A 27,105-nucleotide genomic window follows, 5' to 3' on the forward strand; every position below is an offset into this window, starting at 1 on the left:
GAGGAAGGGAAGACTAGCAACTCAGAATATAAAACACCAGCTAGTAGGCAGTCTCACTGAATCAGTTTAGTGGAGACACAAAATACCAGAAACCTTGTGTCCGAGCACATGACTGGTCAATCTGGGGGTTTGTGTACTGTAAAACATCTATGAGTTTCATCTGTTTCTAGGTTTCGGGTTTGAAAGAGGAAACCTTATATGACTCAGTCCTGGGTACCACACAGTCTAAGTTACAGCCTCATTTTTCTGCTCCCTTGTTTCATACAGCTCCCATTCACACCCCATCTGTTTCTCAGGGCATAATTTGGCCTCAGATCTTGTTCACCAAATCAAAGCTTCTTATTGGTTTTTAGAGGCAACACACACAGAGGCAGATAAATAATAAACCTGCATCATAGTTACAACCTGCATCTGAAGATTTTTAATAAAATGCTGCAGACTAAAATGACTGTTCCCATATACCACCATTAATGTGGAAAATGGCCCCGATGACCCTTTGCCTGTCTATACATCACAAACTATGAAGGTATACCAGGGTGATCAGATCAGTCAGTGGACGTTTAATTAAGTGCACAGTTTTTCAAGCTGCTATTTATAAACAAGTAGAAGTAATTTTTCTCCTGCAGTAGAAAATTAGAGTCTAGATGAAGGTTTACAAATTACATTAAGATACACTTTTTCTGGATTATATGTTTAACTGAGAAATGAACTTACATTATCTCACTGAAAAAGTGCATACTGAATCCTACACTCTTTTATGGGCAGTGACAAGAGCTTCAGCATGTGTCAGAGAAAATATTTCTATTGTTTTCATATGTCATATTGAATATCAGTCTCACTAATACCACTAATAATACTTCAAAGTCTTTTATTACACTGCGTTTGTGTCTCATGACAAGCAACGCATCCTGGGACAAACTGTCAGTGTCAACTTTTCTACATGGAAAAGAAGCTTTTCATCTTGACTTCTGGAATTTAAATAATGAATTACATTTCATCCACAAAGAATGAAACCTGCTTACATAAGCATAATTTTTTGTAACAACTTGCATCATCATCTGGGAACTGCATGTGCTTGAGAGTGCCTAGCGCAATGGACGCTATGACAATGTTCATATCAAGTGTGTTATCTGCACATTTTTGGCAGCTGAATTGTTATAACAAAAAAAAATTATTGAGAAAGAACAAATGCATTTTTTTTTCTTTTATTTCCATTAAATTTTCTGTCTTTGTTTAAATTATGAAATAGCCTTTTATGAAATTGTTGATCTCAATTCAGATGTCAGCAGTTGAAGTTAAAGAACTATATATAGATCAGCCACCTTAAGTATCTTAGCACCTTTTGGTTAAAAACTAAAAACCCATTAAATGACAAGCAAGGTGGTTATTCAACACCTGTGATCCTCTGATTTTACCTGAATTCAGTTTTTTACTTTCTTCGATCTTTCCTTCATGACTTCGAAAAATTTGCAGTCATTGAAATATGACATTTTTCTCTCTATAGACCTGGGATAGAAATCCCTTGAGATAGTTTTAAATACTAAAAATCATCAGCTTGGATAATATTTAGTTGGTTTCTTCATCATATTTTGGACTCAGCCTACGTTTTTTTTAATGGGAAACCGATATTTCCTGTAAAATGGAAAAGGTGCCAGTTTGTAGTCCTTTAGCTGTTTCTTGTTTTGGCCTTCTCTGATGGCAGTTCTTTGCTCACGGTCAGTTTACTGCTAAGAATGTGACAAGAGCAGCCATTTGTAATTTGTCAAGACTCCTTGAGACTTCTTTTAGTTGCTTCAGCCTATCCACAGAGTCCCTTGTGTAGAATCCTTCCTATTGATCAAAACCCTCCACTTACTAAGTGCGAATTCCAGCTTAACAGTACATGGATAATAATGCCGCAGAGCAATCTACCACAGAGTTCCACAGAATGCTGTATAAGAACCTGGAGCATTGATACTCGTGTTTTTCAGTCACTTTGCTATGAGAATGATAGCAGCCACAGAGAAATTTCTAAGCTTCCAGAATGTGCATTAAAAGCATGGTATGTATTTCTTTTTTCCTAGCCAGGTTTCATCACCGTACAAAAGAATATTAAGCCACAATCTAGAAAAAAAACTTCCTGTCCTCAATATTTAAGGAGAAATAAAACGGCTTCTGAAGTCCAGAATCAAGAACTTTAAAGCAGACTACATTTTCCTGCACTTTGTGTTCACTCAAGAGCCACTTCTTTTGTTGGATGAGCTATTCTTCATAAATATTAACATTCTTTTAACTTTTTCCTCCATATTTTGCTTGAAATATGGCGAAATGTGAATGAAAACGTTGTCATTTGCAATATTACCAGTGAAATGCTTCATTTACTTCTGTACTTAAACTATTAATTTTGTACTATAAGGAAGGCTCAGATAGTTCAATAGATAATAGCGATTTTGTCATCAAATATTTCCTTATTCAGATGATTTTAAGGCACAATTAATTATATAGTTTTGATACTTTCCTCTTCCTTAGGAAGATATCTGCCTGATATTTTTTTGGGTTCAACATAAAAGTTAAGCAGAATTTTAACGTAATTATCTCTGTCCAGAGTATCCTTCCCTTCACATCCTTCTCAAGTCTACCCTCCATCAGTTGTCTTACTCAAGCACTTCCCAGATGGGGTGGATGGGGAAGTCTGTCTGTATGAAGCCTCTTTGCTGTAATAAGGTATGACCCTTTGTTACTGTAATCACAAAATAGTGCAGACTGGTACTTTAAGAACTACTGAGAAGCCCCAAACAGAGAAGTTGAATTGTCAATGTTACGTTATAAATAGTTATAAAGTTATAAAGCTGAAGTACTGAAAATATTAGGAATTATATTTAAAAATAATAGAATCATAGAATCATGGAACAGTTTTTGTTAGACGAGACCTCAAAGATCATATAATTCCGACACCCCTGCCATGGTCAGGGACACCTTCCACTATATCAGGTTTCTCAAAGCCTCATCCAACCTGGCCTTGAACACTTCAAGGGATGAGACACGCACAACTTCTCTGCGCGACCTCTTCCAGTGGCTCACCACCCCTATTGTGAAAAATTTCTTCTACATCTAATCAAAATCTACGTTCTTTCAGTTTAAAGTCATTACCCTTGACCACATGCCCTTATAAAAAATCTCTCTCCAACTTTCTTGCAGGCCTCTTTAGGTACCAGAAGGCCACTATAAGTTCTCCCCAGAGCCTTCTCTTCTCCAAGCTAGACAACCCCAACTCTCTCAGCCTGTCAACACAGCAGAGATGCTTCAGCTATGTAGTCGTCTTCTGGACTCACATCAACAGATCTGTGTTCTTCTTATGTTGAGGACCCCAGACCTAAATGCAGTACTCCAGGTGGGGTCTCACGAGAGCAGAGTAGAGGGGCAGAATCACCTCCCTCGACCTGCTGGCCATGCTTCTTTGAATGCAGCCCAGGATACAGCTGGCTTTCTGGGCCGCAAGTGCACATTGCTGGCTCATGTTGATCTTCTCATCCACCAGCACTCGCACGTCCTCCTCCTCCAGACTGCTCTCAATCCATTCGCTGTCCAGTTTGGGATTACCTCGACCCATGTGCAGGACCTTGCACTCGGGTTTGTTGAACCTTCATGAGATTCACACAGGCCAATCTCTCCAGCCTGTCAAGGTCCCTCTGGATGGCATCAGAAAACTTGGCATTGGTGTCATCAGAAAACTTGCTGAAGGTGCACACAATCCCACTATCCATATCACTAACAAAGATGTTAAACAACGCCGGTCCCAATACCAACACCTGAGGAAGACCACTCATCACTAGCCTCCACTTGGAAACCAAGCTGTTGACCACAACTCTTGGAGTTTGACCATCCAGCCAATACCTTATCAACTGAGTGGTCCACCTGTCAAATTCATGTCTCTCTAATTTAGAGACAAGGATGTTGTGCGGGACAGTGTCAAATGCCTTGAACAAGTCCAGGTAGATGACATCAGTTGCTCTTCCCTTACCCACCAACACTGTAATCCCACTGTAGAAGACCACCAAATTTGTCAGTCACGATTTATCCTTAGTGAAGTCATGTTGGCTGTCACAAATCAACTCCTTTTTTTTCATGTGCCTTAGCATAGTCGCCAGGAGGATCTGCTCCATGATCTTGCCAGGCACAGAAGTTTTTCCCTTTTTAAAAGTGGGAGTTCTGTTTCCCCTTTTCCAGTCAGTGGGAACTTCACCGGACTGCCACAACTTGACATTTCATCAGGTCCCATGGACTTGTGCACCTTCAGGTTCCTTAGACAGTCTTGAACCTGATCTTCTCCTACAATTGGCAGTACTTCATTCTCTGAGTCCCTGCCTTTGCCTTCTGTGACTTGGGCAATGCGGCTAGAGCTCTTGCCAGTGAAGACTGAGTCAAAAAAGTCGTTCATTACTTCAACCTTCTCCACATCCCGGGTAACCAGGTCTCCTGTCTCCTTCTGGAGAGGGCCCAAATTTTCCCTAGTGCTCCTTTTATCACCGACATACCTATAGAAGCTTTTCTTGTTGCCTTTGACACCCCTGGCCAGATTTAATTCTATCAGGGTTTTAGCTTTCCTAACCTAATCCCTGACTGCTTGGAAAAGTTTCTCTGTAGTTCTCCCAGGCTACCTGTCCTTGCTTCCACCCTCTGTAGGCTTCCCTTTTGTGCTTGAGTTTGTGAAGGAACTCCTTGTTCATCCATGCAGGCCTCCTGATGTTTTTGCCCGACTTTGCTTTGCATTGCTCCTGAGCTTGGAGGAAATGATCCTTGAATATTAACCAACTGTCTTGTGCCTATCTGCCCTCCAGGGCTTTCTCCCATGGTACTCTACCAAGCAGATCACTAAAGAGGCCTTCTCTCCTGAAGGCCAGGGTAGTGAGTTTGCTGTGCTCCCTCCTTGCCTCCCTAAGGATCTTGAACTCCACTACTTCATGGTCACTGCAGCCAAGGTTACCCTTAAGCTTCACATTCCCCATCAGCTCTTCCTTGTTGGTGAGAACAAGGTCCAGCACAGCACCTCTCCTTGTTGGCTCCTCTATCACTTGGAGAAGGAAGTTATCATCAATGCATTCCAGGAACCTCCTGGATTGCTTACGCCCTGCTGTGTGTCGCTCCAACAGATATCAGGGTGTTTGAGGACCAGGACTTATGAACATGAAGCTGCTCCTATCATCTACATCTTTTTTGTGTATTTACAAAACTGACAAGCTGAAAAGAGTAATAGGACTTCCTCTCTACGGTAATCTGGCGAGGAGCTACCAGTAAGGTAGAGCTGCGTATTACTAGGCCATTCGTGCAATCAAGTGTTTTCAAACCAAACAGATGACAGGGTGAGCATATGGTGCCACAAATCGAAGACTTTGAATACAGGCGGTATTCTTTTTATGTGTTCAAAAAGCTGTGTGAGTGGTAGTACAGTAAATGCCACATAACTGTCATAAAAAAATGGGCCACGATAATTCCTATATGTGAGCTTAATTTCAATGACTTGATAGATGACTTTTTTTTTTTTAATTTTATGTCTTATTTTCTAAAACGGTACTTCATTCCTGAAAAAAACAACAAAAATCAATGCACACTAAAACTAGCAGACAGATAGGAGTAAAATGAAAATGGCCTAATTACAGAATTAAAAGTTAAAAAATTGAGGATATGATCTGCAAATGTCAGTTTCCAGTGTTTCCAGTTTTATTATCTGACCTACGTACAGTCAGTTTTATTACACAGTTCTCTACACTCCGGGATCCTGTTAGAAGTGTCTGGATTAGTTCCTTTCAATATTATGTTTATGCAGGGGCATTTTTTTCATTAATATTGTAGGGAAAATTGCATTCAACAGAACAGGAAACCCCTTGCTAGGAATAAATGAATTTTAATAAATAAGGATTCATTTACTGCTCTATTTGCAAGTATTTACTTTTACAGGAGTTTGCATTAGACACAAGGGATTCTCTTCAACACAAAATCTGGATAATATTTTCTGGTATATGCTTTTATCCGAGTGTCACATTAAAGTGCAGTTGAGCCATAATGCAGAAGTCAAACATCAAGCGGGAATGGTGTCTTAAAGGAAAAAGAATGTGTTAAAATTCAACAGCCTGAATTTCATGAGTCTTTTAAGCCGACATTAGAGTTTAGAAACCGCTGTGTTTTAATGGAATATCAAAGAGGATGTATCTTATCTCCAAGAGGGTATTCAGTGGACAATAAAGAACCATTGTATTGGCCTTGATCCTGAAAAGGGGCACAGAATGAAAACCCCAAACAAAACACAGTAGCACAACTATAATAATGCTCTGTGCCTTGCAAAAGTGAAGAAGAGTTGAAAAACTGATTCAAGAAAAAATGAATCACCACTGAGGGGAATATGGTGATAAAAGCTTCGACTGATATACCTTTCTGAATGCTGCACTTAGCTCTTTAAGGACTAGGAATTTTAAGTTCCCACAAATACTACTTTTCATCTGAAGGATATTCAGTACAGTTAAAAAGTATATGGTGCTGTTTATGGCTAATTGCCATTAAAACCAAGAACTCACGTAGAAAAAAAGCATCTCTGTTGTCATATAAACCAGGCAATATAAACACAGAGAGTCTTTTACTTTCCTTGTTTTTATCTGGAAAAATAAATGTAGTAAGTGTTATAATTCCCATTATAAGGTTTTCAGAACAAAATTAGGGCATAGTGTGCTCTGAGAGGCAGATTTTTCAGAGCTTACTGACACATGAAGTCGGAATGAGGAGAAATGCTAGAATGAGGAGATAGGCTGAGAAAGACGCGTCTGCAGCTACAGAGATGTCAGTCATAAAGTCTGAACCGTTCAGCATAATTTCTTGTGCATCCACTTAACGTCTAAGGTAAATGAAAGGTACGTGAATGTTAATTTTTTAGCTTTGTTTATTGTAAAGTTTGCTTACAATTTAAGCGATCTCAGTTTCTGAGTCATATATGTCTGTTAAATAGCATGCTGTTTTCAATATATTTGTTAGCAGTTTACAAACACATGACTTTGGCACTTTGTTTTACTTTTCTATGAGAATGCAGGCAGCCTTTCTTTTGTGAAGAAAATTAGACTTAGTCATTATAGATGACTTAGTCATTTAGATGACTAAAATAAGATTTTTAACATCTAAATTAGGTTTCTTATTTAGATTGTTAAAACAGCCAGAATAATGTTTGTTCTGCAGAGAAAATCAAGAGTCCCTCAAAGAAATGCCCTGTTTTCTTAAGCTCAAAGCCTTTAAAATCCTAGAATCATAGAATGGTTTGGGTGAAAGATCATCTAGTTCCACCTACCCTGCCATGGGCAGGGACACCTTCCACTACATCAGATTGCTCAAAGCCTCATCCAGAAATGTTATTCATCAAAAAGTAAACTTTATTCAGAAAGGAAAATTTTAGGATGAAGAAGAACAACTGGACCCACACCTAAACCACAAGTGAGTCACTGATTATTAAACCATACATGAGAGAAATCTAGGGGGATGCCTGCCACTGCTGTTGCAGTGCAAGGTTTTGAGTCTTCACGTCCTACAATTTTGTTTGGCTCTTCCGTCAGCCTGCTGCAGAACAGCCACTCCTCTGCACAAACCACAGTTCAAGTCCATATCCTGCCTGATGCAGACTCAAGCTTCAGGTCAAATGTTTACCAAAGGTGGTAAACTCTCTCCAGCACTGAGCTATAGCTTGCTTTATAGTAAAAGGATTTCTTTCCTCTGTTCTCTGATGAAAGAATTGCAAAGTCTTAGTTTAGCTTGGATTTATAACAGAGGGTAATGGTAAAAGGTGTTGTGTTTTTTTTTTTAAACTTGTATTTTCTTTAGAAATATGAGGTGGACATGAAATGAAGTGATCAGGGAAGTATTGAGACAAAAGTAAGTTGAGAGTATGTTCCCATCCCAGATGAAAAAAATAAAAATGGACAATGAAAAAATCAGCTATAGAACAAACACAGTTCCCAAAGCACAGCAAGTGGGAACTAGATATTATTGCTATAGTTCCCATCTAGTTTTGAGAGCTCTTTCTGGCATCTTATGGTGGTTTGCCATTGCTGGCGAGGGTTCCTTTTTCTTCTGGAGACTTTTGCTTCTATCAGCTAACAGGAGGCTTCTGTTGGCTGTTTTCTGGTTAAAGGCAGTCTGTGTTATTCTGTCTTCAGCTGACTGCTGTCAAGAAGTGACCTGAGCACCTCTTTGGCTCGTGCTTAAGAGGCAGCCATGTAACTGTCAGGCTAGAGTGCCACTAACAGAGACCTGGCAGTTGTTAGTGCAGCAGTGCATGTGGGCTGAGACACATCAGGGAGGACAGACAGTCTTCAGGAGGTCTTCTTAGAGACCCTGAAGACACAAAAGCTCGAACTATATGAAACAAGAAATGAGGGTCATCTAGAGACTGCACTCAAAGAAACAGTAGATGGAAACTCTTAAGATGGGGAAGACTGGAAAAGCATGACTTCAGGCAACAGCTGCCTTCCTAGATCTTCACCTGTAGATGATTTGCACCTGTAGATCTGCAACTTCAAGACAGGCGTAGTGCCCTGGGAGCATATGAGGAGGAGGAAGACTCATCAGAGAAGGCATCAAAGCCAGCTGACCCTGGACCAACCATTTGTGTAAAGAGGAAAAGTGTGATCATCATTAGGGTCTTCTTTGTGTGGGTGTGTAATGAATTAGTTGCACTGCCTGTTTCAAAAGTCTGTAATTAGTGATATAAAATTCAGCTGGTTTCTGGCTACCAGTTGGCATCCCTCATGGCCTTGTAGGTGGGCTACAGCTATTTACTGGTCTTATAAATGGCCTGTATAATGGCAAGGAGTACACTCAGCAGGTTCAGAGATGATACCAAACTGAGGAGGTGATAGATATGCTGTAAAGCAGGGTTGTTATTCAGATAGACCTCAAAAGGTGGAAAAATGGGCTGAGATGAACCTCAAGATCTTTAGTAAAGTTCTAAATCTGTAAAGAATAGCTCTGTGCACAAATACAGACTCAGTGTCCCTAGCTAAAACCAGGTCTGCAGAGAAGGACCTGGTGTCCTGATTGACACCAAGCTGAATATGAGTAAGCAATGTGTCCTTGCAGTAAAGAAGGTCAAAAACTTTCTGAGCTGTTTTAGTAAAAATTCAGCTGGCAGATTAAGAGAGGCAATTCTTTTTCTCTATTTGGCATTTTTTCTTTTGGGATTGTATCTGGGGCAACAAGTACAAGAAGGACATGGACATACTGGAGTGAGTACAGAAAAGAGCCATAGAGATGGTCATGAGGTGGAGGCTCAGTAGAGGCTGAGAAATGTTTTTTTGTTTCAGCCCAGAGAAAAGAAGGCTAAGGGTAGATCTTTTTTTCTGACTGTATCCACCTATTGCAGAATACTGGGAAGACCGAGCTGGACTTAAAGATGCATAGAATAAGAGGTAACAGACACAAATTAGAATATTTGAATAAATATAAAGGGGGTGGGGAGGCAGAAATACCATGAAGGTGTCCAAATACTGGAACAAGTTGACCAGAGAGGCTGTAGATTCTCCATCCATGGAGATATTCAATATTAGACTGTACTGAGAAGCCTGATGCCATTAGTCCTGTTTTGAATGGAGTGTGGGACTAGATGGTTTCTAGAATCCTATCCAATCTCAGTGATTCATGCTTTCCAGGAGCACTGACATGTAACAGAACAATACAAGATAGAAGCAAGAAAAGGAAAATAAAGAAAAGATCAATGTAAAAAACCATGATATTTTGTTTATAATCAGTCTTTAGTAACTAGCTCCTCATGGATACACATTTTGTTTTGGACTGATGACTGTGAAAGACTTGGATTATGCATTGTCAGTAAAGGATATAAGGACCCATTCACAGCAAAAAGAAACCAGAGATGTGGAAAGGAAACTTTAAGAAATTGCTGATTAAAAAAAAGAGTAGAAAAATAAAGGTATTTCAAAGTTGTGTGTTACTGCATGAGGAAAACAGAAGTTATTGATGATTCAAAGAAAATTGTAGATGTTAATTTCTGTAGAGAGATAAGGGATTATCAAGATAGGCTGAGATTACTTATAAATTTGTTTGGGCTTTTTCTAGTCTGGAACGTATTTTTGCACATTTTGGTGGGAGGAGAGATGTCCTTTGATTTTTACTAGTCAAGAATCTTTGAGAAAAGACTCGTTAGTTTTTGGATTATGATAACTTTTCAGGCAAGCTACAAAAAATCTTTTCAGTTCTAAGCTCAAAACCATGAAGTTAATATTGTGTCAGTGAAAGGGTTTTGTTAAAAAAACCAAATGTATATTATCACTAGGCATATGTCACTTGACCTAGTAGTGACAAGTGAACTACACCAGAGGATGTTCCTGGAGTTATGTAGCTGCTGTACATATTGAAGAGTAAAGAAAATTTTGTAGAGGAAAGGGAAGATGACACAAAATTGTGAAATACAAAGATGAAATTAGAAGATTAATAAAGTCACTAAACAGAAGTCCAAGACAGATTCCTTTGAATAGTGGTAGTTGTTCTTGCCAAAGAATCAGTAATGCATAGATCTGAGAATGTTAAAAGAGATGTTCCTACAAAAATAACAAAAAAGAGGAAATGAAAGGTCTTTCAGCTCTATGGTTTGAGAACTTCATAAAAGTGAAAGGGTTATGGAAGCTACATCAAACAATTTGCAGCTTCAGAAGGTGCATTTTCTGATTCCTACAAAATCATACTTCTATCATACAATATCACCTTATTATATTGGTACATTACCATATCATGACTTTTCAACAATATTAGACTGTGTAATGAGGGGATTTTATGCATTGTGAGCTTAAGTCTCACATATAAAAATAACACACTTTTCTCATAGGCCTTCCTGAGTTTTTAACTAGGAACTGTAAATTTTTAATCCTTTAAGGATTTTTCAATGGCTTTAGCACAGTTAATTTACTGACACTGTGGCAAAATTTAAATTATACATTTCCCAGCTTTAGGCTGATTATGTCTGCTGTGAACATAGGCAAAGAGACAACAGTCAATGAGTATAATACAAAAAGCATATTAGTGACTGTGTACAGAGACGACAGGCTATGGCAGCAGGGGAAGAAAATAAGCATAGTATTATATTAGGTCCAGTGAAGAGCTACAGATAATAATGTTGGTGCTAGTTTTACCAAATGTTTTGTAATAATCTGATTAAAATGGTATATTAATTAACTTGGAAGCTATTACTCATTCAAGTTCAAAATCAGATCCTATAGAAATAATTTTTTAAAAAGATTTAACAAGAGAAAAACAGAAAGGCAAGGTTGAGGAATGCTACTTAAAAGTCTTCAGAAGTAAATGCCTCAATTGTTTGCTCTCACTAGAATGTTTTCTCTTTTTTCAAGGCTAGTCTACTAAACAGAAGTCTCTGTACATTTTTAACCTTCCTGTGCAATTACAATTTGGATTCTTTTCCATCTGACTTTCATTTATTTGCTGTATACAGCCACTGAAAAGAAAATGAGAAATACAAGAATCTCAGATATATATGTAGAAAATGTACGTCTGTGGAAGTCACTAACAACAGAGTAATCACTGATTACTGATCAACAGTAGTAATCAGTCACTGATCAACAGAGTAATTTTCACAGTTAGTAATTTGCTGTGCATCCTGGGCTGCATCAAGAGGAGCGTGGCCAGCAGGTCAAGGGAGGTGATTCTCCCCCTCTACTCTGCCCTCGTGAGACCTCACCTGGAGTACTGTGTGCAATTCTGGAGCCCCCAACATAAGAAGGACATGGACCTGTTGGAGAGGGTCCAGAGGAAGGCCACGAAGATGATAAGAGGGCTGGAGCACCTTTCCTATGAGGACAGGCTGAAAGAGTTGGGGCTGTTCAGCTTGGAGAAGAGGAGGCTCCGGGATGACCTTATAGCGGTCTTCCAGTACCTCAAGGGGGCCTACAAGAAAGCTGGGGAGAGGCTGTTCAGGAGGGCCTGTTGTGATAGGACAAGGGGTAATGGTTTTAAAATAGAGGGAGGTAGATTCAGGTTGGATACTAGGAAAAAATTTTTTACCATGAGAGTTGTAGAACACTGGAACAGGTTGCCCAGAGAGGTGGTGGATGCTCCATCTCTGGAGACGTTCAAGGCCCGGTTGGATGAGGCCCTGAGCAACCTGATCTAGTTGGAGATATCCCTGTTCCTTGCAGGGGGGTTGGACTAGATGACCTTTGAAGGTCCCTTCCAGCCCTAACCATTCTATGATTCTATGAAAACAAGGAATGTAAGTCATAATCAGTAATAGCTTTATACTGATTTGTGGTACTAATTGCCATATTATTTAAATAAAGGAATACCTTGGCTTTCCTTATAGATAAACTGGTATAACATTTTCATGAGGAAATATGATGTCTATTTTTGTCACAGTGAAGCAAATCTGAACCTTGACAACAGCAATGAATGTTGTTCTACAGTGCCTGAAAATATGTAGAAAATCCAAACGTAACGGATCCCTTGTTCTGACGTAAAGTGTCTCATTTGCTGGATAAGATGTAGTTTTGTTGTCATATATTGCTTAGAAATACACCGTTGAGACTGCCTTTTGGATAGTGAGCTTATGGTCATTTATGTATTGAAATCTGTTCATAAAGTTAGAGGCCTGAAAATCATTGGTCTTGAGATAGTCATTATTTTTTTATCTTGGCTATGTGGATTAATTGTAGGCTGTTGTTTTCTAGACTAATGTCAATCTTTTTTATTACTAATCCACTAAAAAGCCAGTTTCCATTATATTTTTTTTCTAGATATCAAATAACTTGTTTAGTTTTTTTATACAATTTAATTTTCTGCGAAGTATATCTAACTTTTTTAAAATGTGCATAGACTTATTTTTCTTCTCTGGGAGTAATTATCGTATAAATACTGACAGCCCATGGATTTTCAAGATTGACAGATTGCAGAATGTCAGAATATAATGTGAGAGAAGATGCCAGATACATCACAAATTCCCTTTAAATTTTGAAATTTAATAATAAATTTCATAATATAGCTACAAAGATAACTAAATCTTGATGCAGTAGGTGATAATCTGTTGAAAAGCTAACTAATTTAGACTTGTGACAGATAAGAAAGAATATTCCCTGGGAAGGTGGCTTTCTAGTGCAAAATGAATTTTAGCAGCCCATGTGTAGAAAATCTTTGTAGTCTCCACACAGATCATGCATGTTGATGAGTAGATCTAACAAAATATTAAGCATCACTCAAAATGTAGTTTAAGCCTTACGGTGCTATAAACTAAATATACACTCAAAGTATATGCTCGTGTTTTGGAGTCTGACAAGATTTCTCAATCCAAACAATCTGGGTTCATTTCACAAATTTCCCACAATGCCTTGGGAATGCCTTCTTTAACATTCTGTTTCTACCTGATTTAAAAATAAACTTGGTGCCTACAGACTTTAAACATTTTATTGCTATATGGTAACATGTCAATGAGTGACAGTAACTATTATCTATCTTGTCACTATTTCAGTGTGACTAATTCAGTAATAATGCCCAGAAATTCTGGCTGAGGTAAGACTCTCATGTGTTGCACATCTTAAACAGTGATTCTTTCTCTATCAGGATGTGATAGTTTGATGTGTGGGGGGGTGTTCTGGTGGCAGGGGAGGGGATTTGCTCCCTGTGCCACCAGATCTGAGTCCCATCCCCGCCCCCCCGGGGGAGGTTGAGCCAAATTGGCGCCTCTGCGAATTGCCCTATTTAAGTTGGGACAAAGGGGCGGGAAAGGGCTTTTTGCTCAGGAGCGAGGAGAGAGCAGGAGGGTGCTGCCCTCGCTCCCGGCTCCCGGCCGGGCGGCTGCCCGGACCCGGGCCGGCGCCATGTGCTCAAGATGGCGCCGGGGGAGCCGCATGGGGGGGGGGGCTCGGGAATCGCCTCGCTCCCGGGGTGCCCGCCGGGCCGAGCTCCTCTAGAGGAGATTAAGATCTAAGAGAAAACAACCACAGCGACCAGGTCAGTTAAGGATGGAGCAGGAGGAGGTGTGCTGGAGCTGAGGTTTCCCTTGCAATCGGTGTGAAGATGGCAGGCGGCCCCCCTGCAGCCAGGGTGTACTCGGCGGAGCAGAGACCCACTCGCGGCCCGTGGAGAAACCCACGTCGGGGAAGAGATGCCTGAGCCCAGGAGAGGTCGTGGAGCAGGGGATGCGCGACCAGGTACTGTTAACAATGGGGCATGGAATGCACGACGAGGTCGTGGAGGCATCTGGAATCCATGGGACGGCCCACGCCGACGCGAGTGGCAGCAGCTCCCTAAGAGGCCGAGACTGGTAAAGCCCAAACTGGTGCGATCCATGGGAAGGATTGCAATCCTGCGGGCAGGACTCATACTGGAAAAGTTTGGGGACTTTTTCTTCGTGAGTAGGGGATCCACCGAAGCAAGGGAAAAATGGTGTAAAGACTCCTCCTCCTTTAAGAAAGGCGTGGCAGTTAACAGCATGGATGAACTGACTTGCACTCCCCCATTCCCTGTCCCCCTGTGCCGCCGGGGGGGGAGATAGAGCCAGGAAGGAAAGAAAATAGGGGGTGGGGAGGTTGTTGTTTTAAGATCTGGCCTTGTTTTCTCTTTTTCTCCTCTCAAGTAACCGGTTTCGTTCCCTTGTCTCCTGTTAAGTAACTGTTAATAAATTGTTTTGTTTTATTAAGAAAGCCTGAGTCATGTTTTGCCCGGGACCATGGTTGGTGGGTGCTCCCTCTCGGTTCTTGTCTCGACCCTCAGTCCAAAAACCACGACACAGGAATATAAATACACATACTCTTTCCATATATTGAAGCTAGCTATCACAGAACCTTTTCCATCCTATTAAATGCTATTAGCCTGTAAAACATGGTGGCAACATGTGGACAGCCTGGCAGGAATAGCTTTCAGCCTCTACAAGCTCCTAAGATGCCTAAGAACTACTTGGGGAGACATACTTGATACAGTTTAAAATCTAGCCAGGGACTAATTGCTTAATAGCACAGCTGATTGCATCACAGTGCAGTTCAGGCAACATGACAAGGTAGCTTTTAATTTCCTTCTTAAATAGTGCACAGCACATACATGCAGAAAAATGTGAGACTTGCTTTGTGTGCTGACCTGGACACTCTGTGGTAAACACCTGTCTTGGTCCATGGCCATTCACTCCAATCCTTCCTGCGCTGTTCTGGCACGCACATCTGCTTCTGTGTGACTATGACAGGAGAAATGATCCGGCAAAAAAAAAGCCCAGGTGAAATAAAGGAGTTATTTTTCACCTGAATCAGGTCCCTAAATCTTTTCATTTTAAAGCAAGAGGCCTGAGATAAGGAAGGGAATTTAAGCAATTTAACTTTGTCACTGAAACCAGAGCTGGCTGCACCTATAGGTATAGAGAAGCAAATCTCTTGCCTAAGGTCCACAAAGCAGTAAACATTTCAGGCCTGATGGATACTGGACTACTTATTTAATCATGTTCTCTGTAAGAGAGAACATGAATAAAGAGTAGGAGTTGTTAGGAGTGTGTCCAAAATCATTATGTTGTCAAAACTCATGTTGTGTAATACGATCAATTAGCAAAACAGTGCTGCTTTTGAACAGAGATCCTTTTTTTTTTGTGAAGGGATGATCTTGCCATTTGTTTTTACTATTTAGTCAAGGTTGTAACTGTTTCCTTTTTCTACTTTGTAACCAGATCTCTAATTCCCATTATGAGCCTGCCACAGCTAAATTAGACCATGATTTATGCAAAAATTGAAAAGAAGTGACTTGCAGAACTCTCTCAGGAAGATAAGAGTTTCTGTCATGAAGCTTCTCATTCTTAACGTCCTTAGCATTTTCTCTCTTCACTACTTTCTGATCATTAAAGTGCCACTTGGGAATCTGGGGATCAGCTGGTGGCATGAAGTTAAGTGTTTAAACTCCCAAGAATTTTAGATTAAGTTTCTATTAAGGACAAATTATGCTGAAAGTCATAGTCTGAAGAACCTTAAGCAAAGAAAAACCTTTAGGTGACAGATGACTTGTCATATTCTACCTGTGTTGTGCACAAACAGGCAGCTGTTCATAACCACAGCAGAGACATGAATCATAGAATCAGAATTCATTAAGTGTTTGCTCAACTGATAATTAGTTGAGTTGTGTAAGCAGATATTCAAGGCATTTAAAGCAGCTCAAATATCTTGTGGTTTTTAGCAACTTGAAAATGTTGAGCTCTTCAACTTTTTCTTTTCAGTAGAGCTACGATATATATATGGGATAAATACAGTGCAGTAATTTAGAAAAAAATAAAGAAATGCAATTGTATGGAAATACCAAAAAGTGAGGTCATAAAGGGTGAGACTCAGCTCCCTAAATATTAGTGTCTAGCCTATAGGTGCCTGAAGAGATCCAAAACATTCATGTGTGCTTGATGAATATTACACAGTAATTATGTGTGAGTTAGAATCATAGAATCATAGAATGGTTTGGGTTGGAAGGGACCTCAAAGGTCATCTAGTTCCAACCCATCTGCCATGGGCAGGGAAACCCTCCACTACACCAGGTTGCTCATCCAGCCTGGCCTTGAACACTTCCAGGGATGGGGTGTCCACAACTTCTCTGGGCAATCTGTTCCAGTATCTCACCACTCTCAATGTAAAGAATTTCTTCCTTATATCTAATCTAAGTCTGCCCTCTTTCAGTTTAAAGCCATTGCCCCTTGTCCTATCACTACATGCCCTTGTAAAAAGTCCCTCTCCAGCTTTTCTGTAGGCCCCCTTTAAGTACTGGAAGGCTGCAATAAGATCACCCCGGAGCCTTCTCTTCTCCAGGCTGAACAGCCCCAACCCTCTGAGCCTGTCTTCATAGGAGAGGTGATCCAGCCCTCAGACCATCTTCGTGGCCCTCCTCTGGACTCGCTCCAGCGGCTCCATGTCCTTCTTGTGTTGGGTACTTGCAGACACAGCAGCTGTTCTCCCCACACATGTGGGGAACTGCATAGCGTTTTTTATACAATTAAATCCTATTTGAACTGAAAATTGGTAAGATATGGTGGAATATCAACTCAACAAATGAAGAAGAGAATGTTTTTCTAATATAATATATATTTCAATGCACTGTTACCTAAACATACACTTTTGTATTGGAATCAAGTATTATTTTCCTAAAAAGAGTCAGTGAGTTCCTAAATAGCTGTATAGCAGTGTATGAAGTACTGTATTAAGGAGCAATAATAGAAAGTATTGTCCTGAACACAATTCCTTGGGAAGAAAGACTGGGATGTTTCAGTTCAGGGAAATCATTTAAGATCTTGTAGATAACAATTTCATTGAATAGTATCACAGAATTCATTTGGTAGCCTGTGGGAAATGCTATTTGTTAAACTACTTGAAACTCGTGAGTGGCTGTTTTCTTTGAATGTTTAACTGGGGACACTAGTAAAATCTTGAAACCGCTTAATAATCTGCTCCTACAGTTAGATTAATTCTGAAGATCTTTCTTTATTACCAGGAAAAAAAATAAATTGTGGTGTTTTCACTAAAAACTGGAAAGCTAGTAGACTGAGCTACTGTGCTATCCGCGTGGCTGATCACACAGATGCAGAAAAGCTTGTTCCAGGTTCAAGTGGAGCATGATCCAACCTAGGGACCAATAGACAAACTGAAAATTACAGTTCAGAGTAATTTTTCATCCATTTTACCTATATACTCCTTTTGCCTTCACAGGGCAGTTTCCAGTTTAAACAAATGTTACACACCACAGTTAGATGGAACTGAAATTATTTTGGAAAGCTACCACCGTGGTTATGAAGAAAACATATAATATAGACCTCTGTTAAATGCAAATACATGTTTACATACAAAAACATAACACAACACGTACTAACCAAATCACTTTATAAAATTGAATACAAATTTCTCCTGCAAACTCAAATGATTTTTTTTCTTGTTTCCACTATGAAATACCCTTCTTTTTCTTTTCTCCTTTGATTTTTTCCATAGCAATTGAGCTATAAAGCCATTAAAATAGGAACTTACAATGGAAACAGTGACAGATCCTTATAGTAGAGTGTAAAACTGTAATAAGAACCTGTCCAAACTGAAAATGAAGGAGTCTGAGAGACTAGAAGAATATAAAAACATGACTATTTCTGAGTTTTTGAATGATGATATTTTTAGATTTATGTGCTCTATGTATTTCCACTAATTGCATAGCAAAGTGCGATAGATGAAATATCTAGACATGAAGGACAACTACTTCTGTGATTCAAAGATTTCAGTATTAACCTGAAGGTAGGTAGAAGGCAATAGTCTCAGGCTTCCCTGTGTCTCTGTCTAGGAAGAGTGTAGCAATCTTATATGAGTATTTGGAATTTAATGTCCCCATATGAGATCTCTTTTTTCTCTTTCTTTTCTCTGTCTTCTTTCACAGCTGCTGAATGTTAGAGAAACACTACTGAAAGAACACAAAATAAAGCAAACTTAGGTAAAGGTAAAATATCAGCAGCCTCAATTCACTCCCTCGTGTATTATGTTACACACAGCTTGAACACTTTGTTCCCTCCAGTGGTTTTATTCTTCATTTAGTACCTATAGAAAACGATTCTCACTTAATGGGTACTGTTTAGTGTTTTCCTGTTCTTCACAGGTCAATGTGTGGCTTGAAACTTTATATCCACATGACTATGAAGACAGAATTTCCTCATTAATACTTCTCCATGTCTCCACAGCTGAAGGAGGCTGTGACCCCATAGGAAGCCAACACTGGAGCAGGCTCCTGGCAGGACCTGTGGATCCATGGAGAGAGGAGCCCACGCTGGAGTAAGTTTACTGGCAGGACTTGTGACCTTGTGGGGAACCCACGCTGGAGCAGTTCTTGAAAAACTGCAGCCCGTGGGAAGGACCAGTATTGGAAAAGTTTGTGAAGAACAGTCTCCTGTTGGAGGGGACCCCATGCTGGCGCAGGGGAAGAGTGTGAGGAGTCCTCCCCATGAGGAGGAAGGAGCAGCAGAAACAATGTGTGATGAACTGACCACAGCTCCCATTCCCCATCCTTCTGTGCTGCTGGCAGGGAGGAGCGTAAAGGTGTAAAGCTAAGCCCAGGAAGAAGGGAAGGATGGGGGGAAAGTGTTTTTAGGATTTGGTTTTATTTCTCATTATCCTACTCTGATTTGATTGGTAATAAATTAAACTAATTTTTTCCCAAGTTGAGTGTGTGTTGCCTGTGACAGTAATTGATGAGTGATCCCTCCCTCCCTGTCCTTATCTGAATGAGCCTTTTGTTATATTTTCTCTCCCCTGTACAATTGAGGGAGTGATACAGTTGCTTTGGTGGGCATCTGGTGTCCTGCTAGGGTCAACCCACCACACTGACGGTTTCATAAATATTCATGTTTCCCTATTTTCAGTATCCACTAATTTTATTTGTGATATTTAAAGGCTGACTTGCTATTAACATCCAGTACTTCTTCTTTCAACGTAAAGCTTCTACAGGCTTCTCTATGGCTGCAAATCAGTTGCAATGACCTCAAGGGAGGCACACAGTAAATGAAGAACACGTCAAACAGAGTAACTTTGCTACGTGGCAATACCCAGTGGACAAGTTTGTATCGGTAAGTGAGATCTCCATTTTATTAATTTTGGTGGCCAAGCGGGTTTGGGGCAGATCTGAACCAAGCATTTCATGCGTCATAGAAGAAGCGTTGATACTAATTCAGTATATGGCCATATTTATTACAGATCAGAGCCTCTCAGCTGATCAACACACCGAACACCTAATCACCTGATACACACGCTGATGGGAGGGAGCAGGCAGACAAAGCCAGGCTCTCATCAGTGCTCAGGGGCAGGACAAGAGGCAATGGGCACAAACTGAAATACAGGCAATTCCATTTAAACATAAGAATATCTTCCTTTTTTGCCGTAGGGATGATTAACTGGAACAGGAATAAATTTCCCAGATAGGCTGTGGTGTCTCCATCCTTGGAGATACTCAAAACCTGACTGGACATGACCTTGAACGATGTGTTCCAGCTGACCCTGCTCTGGTAGGGAGGGTTGTACCAGGTGATATCCAGAGGTCTCTGCCACTCTCAGCTGTTCTGTGATTCCTTGATATCATTCAGAGAAAACGGAATAAAAAGTTTTTGCCCAGTTGCAATCGATTAAAAAAACACTATGATATCTACTGCAGTAATAGGAGTGTTGAAGTTTGTTTCCTGGCCAAACCCAGGCCAGACTATTGCATTCAAACTACCTAAAATTCCTTCTACCGCTTAACCTGCCAAAAGTTTTCTTCACCTTATCTTCAGAACTCCTTCAAACAGAAGTGGAAAGCAGGAAACTAATTGCTCCAAAGGAAAAGTGGCTGAATTGAAGTGACAGGTTGAGTATTGTCACCATTTATTTTCCTCACAGAAATGCTTAACGTATTTAGATCCTCAGGCAAAGTTAACCTTGGACCTAGGTGGATGAATATAACCAATTATAAAATGGCCACAGAGAGACTGGCATTGCTCTGCTCACGGTGATCTGTCGTGAATCACACCTTCAGAGACTGTGAATGTTTTTCTGCAAAGCTCGTTCTGTTATGTGAAGGAGAAGCTTAGACTGTGCCATAAGGAAGAGGAGGAGTCAGTAAATACAGAACTATATTACCAATGCATACATATATGCTTAAACATCATTGTATTTAGAGTTTTTTAAGATTAAACATTAAACTGCACACAAATTGAGATATACAAAAAACATTGATAAAACAAGCATTATTATTCAAGAAGCTTCAAAAGGAAAAGGAACAAAACCAAAATAAAGCAACACAAAATTGGCACTATAAAAATCCTACATCCTAAGTCGATGGTTAAATTGTGCTTTTTTTTATTATTTCTTGGTGGTCTGACTGGAGAAGAAAAAATAGAGACTGAATAGAACTCTTTGCACTGCTGGAGTGTTTTTGAGTGTTATTATTTTAGCTATAATTAATAGATATGTGATGGAAATAATGAGCTAGAGTGAAAATTCAGTATGAGTTTTATGAGAAGAATAGTTTAGATGTAGGTGAAAGAACAAAAACAGATGAACGAAGACTTATAATGCTTTTTAATACCTATGACTTCTCAAGCATATCTGTTTAAACATCAGCTGTAGACACTACTACAGGGGAATCTAGACAAGAAAGGTAGGTGACCTTAAGAAAGTGATGAAACAGAGATTATAGTTCATGGAGTAACTGCTTATGAAAATTTGTGCAGTAATAAATCACTAGAAAATACCTGCCAAAATACAGAAGCCTGAACATGGACCCTGAAAGAATTTATAAAAAATTTTTGTCCAGACTTTAGTAATAGACTTTACTCGCATTACTCATGATCTATATTGATGTAACTGACATCAGATTCCAATCTATGCTACTATGTATTATAAAGTTTACTGCCTATATAAAATGTTATTAAATATATTTTTTGTTGCTGTATTTTAACGTTATACATAAGATTAAAAACATGTTTAATTAGAAACAGAATTCTGTCTGACTTTCTGATCTGAATAGTCTGGATCTGTATCTTGTTTACGAGCTGATGTTAAAATGACAGTTTGATTACAGATTAGAAAGTATCTGACTGGAATGTTCCCTCAACTTCACAGAAATGTTTGTTCTCTACTATACTCTTGCACAGATGAAATTCTTCCTATTTAGGACCTAAGTCAAAGTTCCAACCAGGTATTTTATTACAAATCAAAGAATAAACTTATTTTTTCAGACTTGGATCCCAGTAAAATACACTTCTCTATAAAACTAAAGCTACTTATGAACTAAAAGATTCAAATGTTTTTTACAAAATTCTTATGGACTAAAAAGTTCAGTGTTCAAATCAAAAACCGGAGTACACATTATCACAGGCTGCAATAAGTGGCACACAGTCATCTATTAGCCTATGAGACCATAGAGTCCAAAGGCAAGTGGTTAGTAAAGAGAGCGAACAATTTTAGTTATTGTCAGACAACTAATGAAAATACGCAGCTTAAATGTGTTTGTCAGCCTACACAACTCCCATTGCTGTTGTGCTCAGGTATGTTCCAATTTCAAAATAGAAGTATAACAATAGCATTTTTTTCCCTCCTCTTAAATTTGGTGAAAATGTTGATGAACTCATGTTAGTTCAAATGTACTAACAACTCACTGAGATAATGACAGATGAAAGAGACTTGAATTTTACATGTAGATTTCTTTCAAACACTGATACTGATCATTAAATATCCTGTATCAGTAAGCTTCACAGCCTATGCCTTGTTCTTTGGAAGTTTTAATTTCTTCATAATAGATCTCCAATATCATATATTTTATTTCATTAAAATATGGCTTTTGCAGCAGGTCATGATCTTTACATATATAAATACTTTGGATTCTTTGTTAAATAAGTATGTTTCTATAGGAGTAATTGTAAGCATTTTTGAGACGGTAACAGAATACTTTTTGTCAGCAAATAGTTGTGAATATCTTACTTTTTTTGCTCTATCTTATAGACTTGACACTCATTCAGAACCCAGTTCAAAAGAGCTGTTATAATATACAGACACTTTCCAAGTGGATTCAAATCATCTGACTGCTCAGAATAACGATTGCTTACCAGGGACAGCAAACCTAGCATAGATAGACTGTGAATATGAAGACCTTGCGTGGGATAATTTGTTCAAAGGTAAAACAGACCAGAGATGGAGCTCATGAAGATTCTTTCCACAGTTGTAGCTGCCAAGTGGCTATAGGCTATAGCCTTTGGAATGAATCTGAAACATTTGAGGCTTTCAGACTGCATTAAATTCCAGGAGCTAGAGTCAAGGTCTGACTGCAGCAAGAACTGTACCCAGCCATGAGTCCCAGAGAAACACATTTAGCCTTCTTCTCAGTTACAAGCTGAATTGTCTCTGAGCTATTTCTGTCAATGAGCTTTTGGTTGTATGGAGGAACACCTAAGGAGGCAACACAGCTTGGAAGAGGTGAGCTAGATGATAGCAGACCCACTAGTCAAGTGGAATTTCTTCTTCTCTGTAGAGGCAAAAGTCTTTTTTTCTATTGAGACTTTTCTAACAGATGTGGATAATAAATTCCTTTTCTGGGCTGGCAGATTTGGTAAAAATGAAACACAACATGCACTTGGTTCTAGCACTTTGTAGAAAGGAATAAGCTGTGGCAGAAAAGAAAAATGTTCTGCTGTTCTATCCTGTCCTTCCTCAACCAGAATGCTTTTTTTTTTTAACTTTTCATGGTTTAACTTTCTATGCAAACTCATCACATGACAATTCTTAACTATTTTTGCTTTGGTTTTTATCAGCAGTCTATGAAGAAAGCCCATTTTTAAAGTATATAGATTGCTCAACAAAATATGTCAGATTAATCCTTTTTAAAAATGTTTTACACAGTTCCTTTTCAATGTTTCCTTCTCAGAGTGCCCCAAACATGGAAACGCACATACCACCTCCGTTGGTTTATACTTCCCTTCCTAAAATCATGATAGCCTTCCTCATAGCCTCTTCAAATACACTCTATTATTGTTGTTTAAAGCATACTGTATGTAGAGGTAGAAACTTGAAAACAATATTCTCCTCATTCCAATCCCCTATAAACAGTGGATGTAGAGGAACTTCTCCAAATGACACAAGATATTCCCTGAACAGCTGACTAAAAATTAAGTTGAATACGAACCAAGTCTTGAAAAAATTTGAAGTAGTTCAACCACATTTTTATTTTCCATGTTTCATAATTTCTGATTCCAGCCTCTGTCAAAATAAGCAAGTATCAAAAGCTGCAAATATGAAAAATACAGCTCCAGATCTTATTTTTATGAGATTTTAACTTCAGAGTTAGGCTATGTTTGGACAGATATCAAGTAATTACCAAAATGCTTTACTGGTCTTGGAGTACAATGTAATTTACATGTGGTGATCAAAGAAACCATAGTGAGTTTTGTGGAGATGAGAGGAAAAGGTCACGTAGTGAAAACAGTTAACTGTAGCTACAGCATAGAGGCATCAGTCCCAGAATATTTGATATTATCAACATCTTTGTAATATCATTCTGTCATATCTTGTCAACATGTACTATACAAGTCATACCTGTTGGTAAAGTGTTGTATATAACGCTGTTTTTCTCTGCCCCTCAAAGAACCAATATGGCATGAAGTTACCCATTTTCCTTCTCAGAACCAAACAAATGGCATGAGATGAAAATAAAACTCACCTGAATGAAAGGCTTTTGCGGCTAACAAGGAGAGATGTGCTCTACTCGTTTCATCACTATTGCATAAATGAACAAAAAGGCCTTCCTTTTATCTTTTCGACTAATGACATACAAGTCAGTTTAAGTGATTCGTTCACATACATTACCAGAAAGAAGATTGCTCTGGGTACTTAAAGACCATATGCAGGGTGGCAAAACTGTTGTAGTGTACAGACATCCAATCTTGTAAAGCACAATTGCAGTTGGCATTTAACCTGTAGTGCTTAAACTATGTTTAATGTACAGAGCTGGACAGAACTTATTTAATTAAACATATTCTGTTAAACAGATGTACTGTTGAGTACAGACATTACTTGTATAATTAAATCCTATAATGGAATCATATTTTTCTTCTCTGAATCATTTTAAAGCTATTCTTAGACAGACTTCCGTTGTGATCAAGCTGCAAATCTGCCTTATTAAAATAATTTCAAATGAATAAGCACATTTGATATTTTATGTGGTCCTGACTACCTCAGCCTCTACGATTTTAGTACCCTCATACATGGAATTTGTAGAATGTCTACACTGTTAACTGACACGTTTTTGAAATGAGTAATGGAAAATTGAGGAAAAAAAAACCCAAAGCAATGACTTCTTTTCATCTGTCTGCATCTCTGAAAAATTTAAAGAGTTTTCATTTCAATATTGTGGAAACAATAAAGTCACTACTGTCAGACACATCAGCTTGATAAAATAATTATGCCATACCCATGCTAACAAGTGCACGTTCTTGTCACTTGCTATATTTTCATTTTGTATCATGGAATCAAACATGCAAACACAATACCAGAAATGCTTCTGACCTTTTACTCTCCCTTAATGCTTTGTCTCCTTTCTTCCAAGTGATAGTTGGCTTTGGAGAGGCTTGTGGCTTGCACTCAATGACAACTTCTTGGCCCTTGGTAATAATTATTGTTTTCCTCATTTGATTTAGTGGGAAAGTGGGAGCTGAAGCTGTTAAAAAGAAGTAAATTAACTCTACAGAGAACAAACATAGCTTCCAATGTCACTATATTCTGATAGAATTTAGTTTCGGGGATACAAATTCCATTTTTGGTTTGGAAGTTATTATACTACAGATTAGATGAAATTTTAAAAAATGTTTGAAATCAGCAGCCAACTAGATGGCAGGTCTATAACTTAATTCAGTTGTGAACTAGTGAGATGTCCTTCACATCAACATACTAAAATAAGATTGCTTGTGAAATCCAACATCTTTAGAAACTAAATACTACAGTTGATTTCGCCACACCTTTTCTAAAATTTTTTTATTTCATAGGTAACTTTTTAGAAGTAATTAGTTCAGAAAGAAAAGTTTAAATTTCACAACTATCTAAAATGCATTCTCTAGAATTGATTCTTATAAAAATTACTATTGTTAGGAAATTTTATTATTTCCCTTTTTATATTTGCCTAAATGCTGGGAATTGAAAAGTGAGAACTTCTCAATAGATTTAACCACGTCTTGTTCTTAGTATTTCACTTTTCAAGAAGTCCCATTGATTGCAATAAATCAGCTAAGGTAATAAATGTATCACAAAATGGAACTAATTGCTGTAATTTCATAACAAGAAAGGACAGTTGTTCTCATGGAATCTCATTTGTTTGTACTTTTGTTAAACTAGTTTTGCAAAAAAAAGAGACCCCCTGCAACTCTCCCAGCTACACATACAGGAACATTACACTCCATTGCCTCAAATATATAGGAATTTCCTACCATTATTTTGGGTAATTTTCATACCAAAGCTATTTATACGGACAATTTATTCTGTTCTTTTACCCTTAATAATCCAGAAAATTAAACACAACTGCCTCTTTAATGTGAAATTATGGTTAAAATTTAACGGGGGTGCAATTTCACAAATAACAAAACGAAAGGCTGATTTTACTGCAGCAACATACAATGGCCATTTCCAACATTAGAGAACATCAAAGAAAGTGTACGACTACCTGATATAATAAGTGTTATATATAAGATATAATAATCTATTTTATAACAGATGTAAAAAACAGAGCAAGAGAACATTGCAACCAACAGGGATCCCTTTGCTGACTGAATCACGAATGACAAATTATTTCAGTAACTTCAGCTTTATTATCCATTAACTCTCCACTTGTATATTCGGGTAACACTATGTAGTTAGCTTTACTAAGGGATGATACTAGCTCAAGTATGTAATTTCCAGTATTCAGTCAGTTCTAGTGACTTCATAGGAAATTTTTACACCTTCAAAACTAAGATCATGCTTAATTACCTTTGAATAATGGCCTTGGTAGAAACAACGATTTCATTGTAACAGACTAAAATATGTTTCCTTTCTCTAAGTCTCTTCTCCTGCACTTATTTTTAAGGAGTAAAAAACATTTTTTTCATGTGTTTGAACTGAAATAGGCTTATATGAGAAATAGTCACAGAATGTAACTGAGTCAGTAATTTATAAAAGAAAATTTTCTGTTAACAGAAGGACCTGTGGTCTCTCGGGCAACAAAGGATCCACTCACACATAAATAACAAGAAGAAAAAGGAACTCACTTTTATCTGCTCTGCTAAGTTTGGACTGGCGGAATCTGTTCCTTATCATAACAGATCAAGAACAAATGTAATTATCAAAGGGAAAAAAAAGAACAATCTGTTCTTTCTCGATAATACTCACCTAAAATCTTCAGCTCAGCACTGGCATAAATGGTGCCATACTTATTTTCTGCTAAGCACTGATACATTCCAGCATCTGAGAGATTAACACTGTGGATCATCAGAACACCATTAACCATCTCAATCCTGCTCTGTAATGGAATAAAAAAGATACAATTCTATAAAAGCAAACAGGCATGGAAACTTGCTGTATTACTAGCTTAAGGCAAAGGGACAAAGGA

The 27,105-nt window shown here is 38.6% G+C and overlaps 1 protein-coding gene across 2 annotated transcripts in view; it reads right to left on the reverse strand.

Annotated features, from left to right (window-relative positions):
* Positions 1-27,105, reverse strand: part of CNTN5 (contactin 5) — a 272,212-nt gene that overhangs the window by 115,271 nt on the left and 129,836 nt on the right. For both annotated transcript variants that reach the window (XM_086613912.1, XM_086613903.1), the window contains exons 9-10: positions 26,886-27,015; positions 25,035-25,185 (exon numbers count right to left, since the gene is read on the reverse strand). In XM_086613912.1, the coding sequence (XP_086470038.1) occupies positions 25,035-25,185; positions 26,886-27,015 (281 nt within the window). The remainder of the gene's footprint in view (positions 1-25,034; positions 25,186-26,885; positions 27,016-27,105) is intronic.

Source organism: Tauraco erythrolophus, chromosome 1 (genome assembly GCF_009769465.1).
Source record: "Tauraco erythrolophus isolate bTauEry1 chromosome 1, bTauEry1.pri, whole genome shotgun sequence".
Classification (NCBI taxonomy): Eukaryota; Metazoa; Chordata; class Aves; order Musophagiformes; family Musophagidae; genus Tauraco; species Tauraco erythrolophus.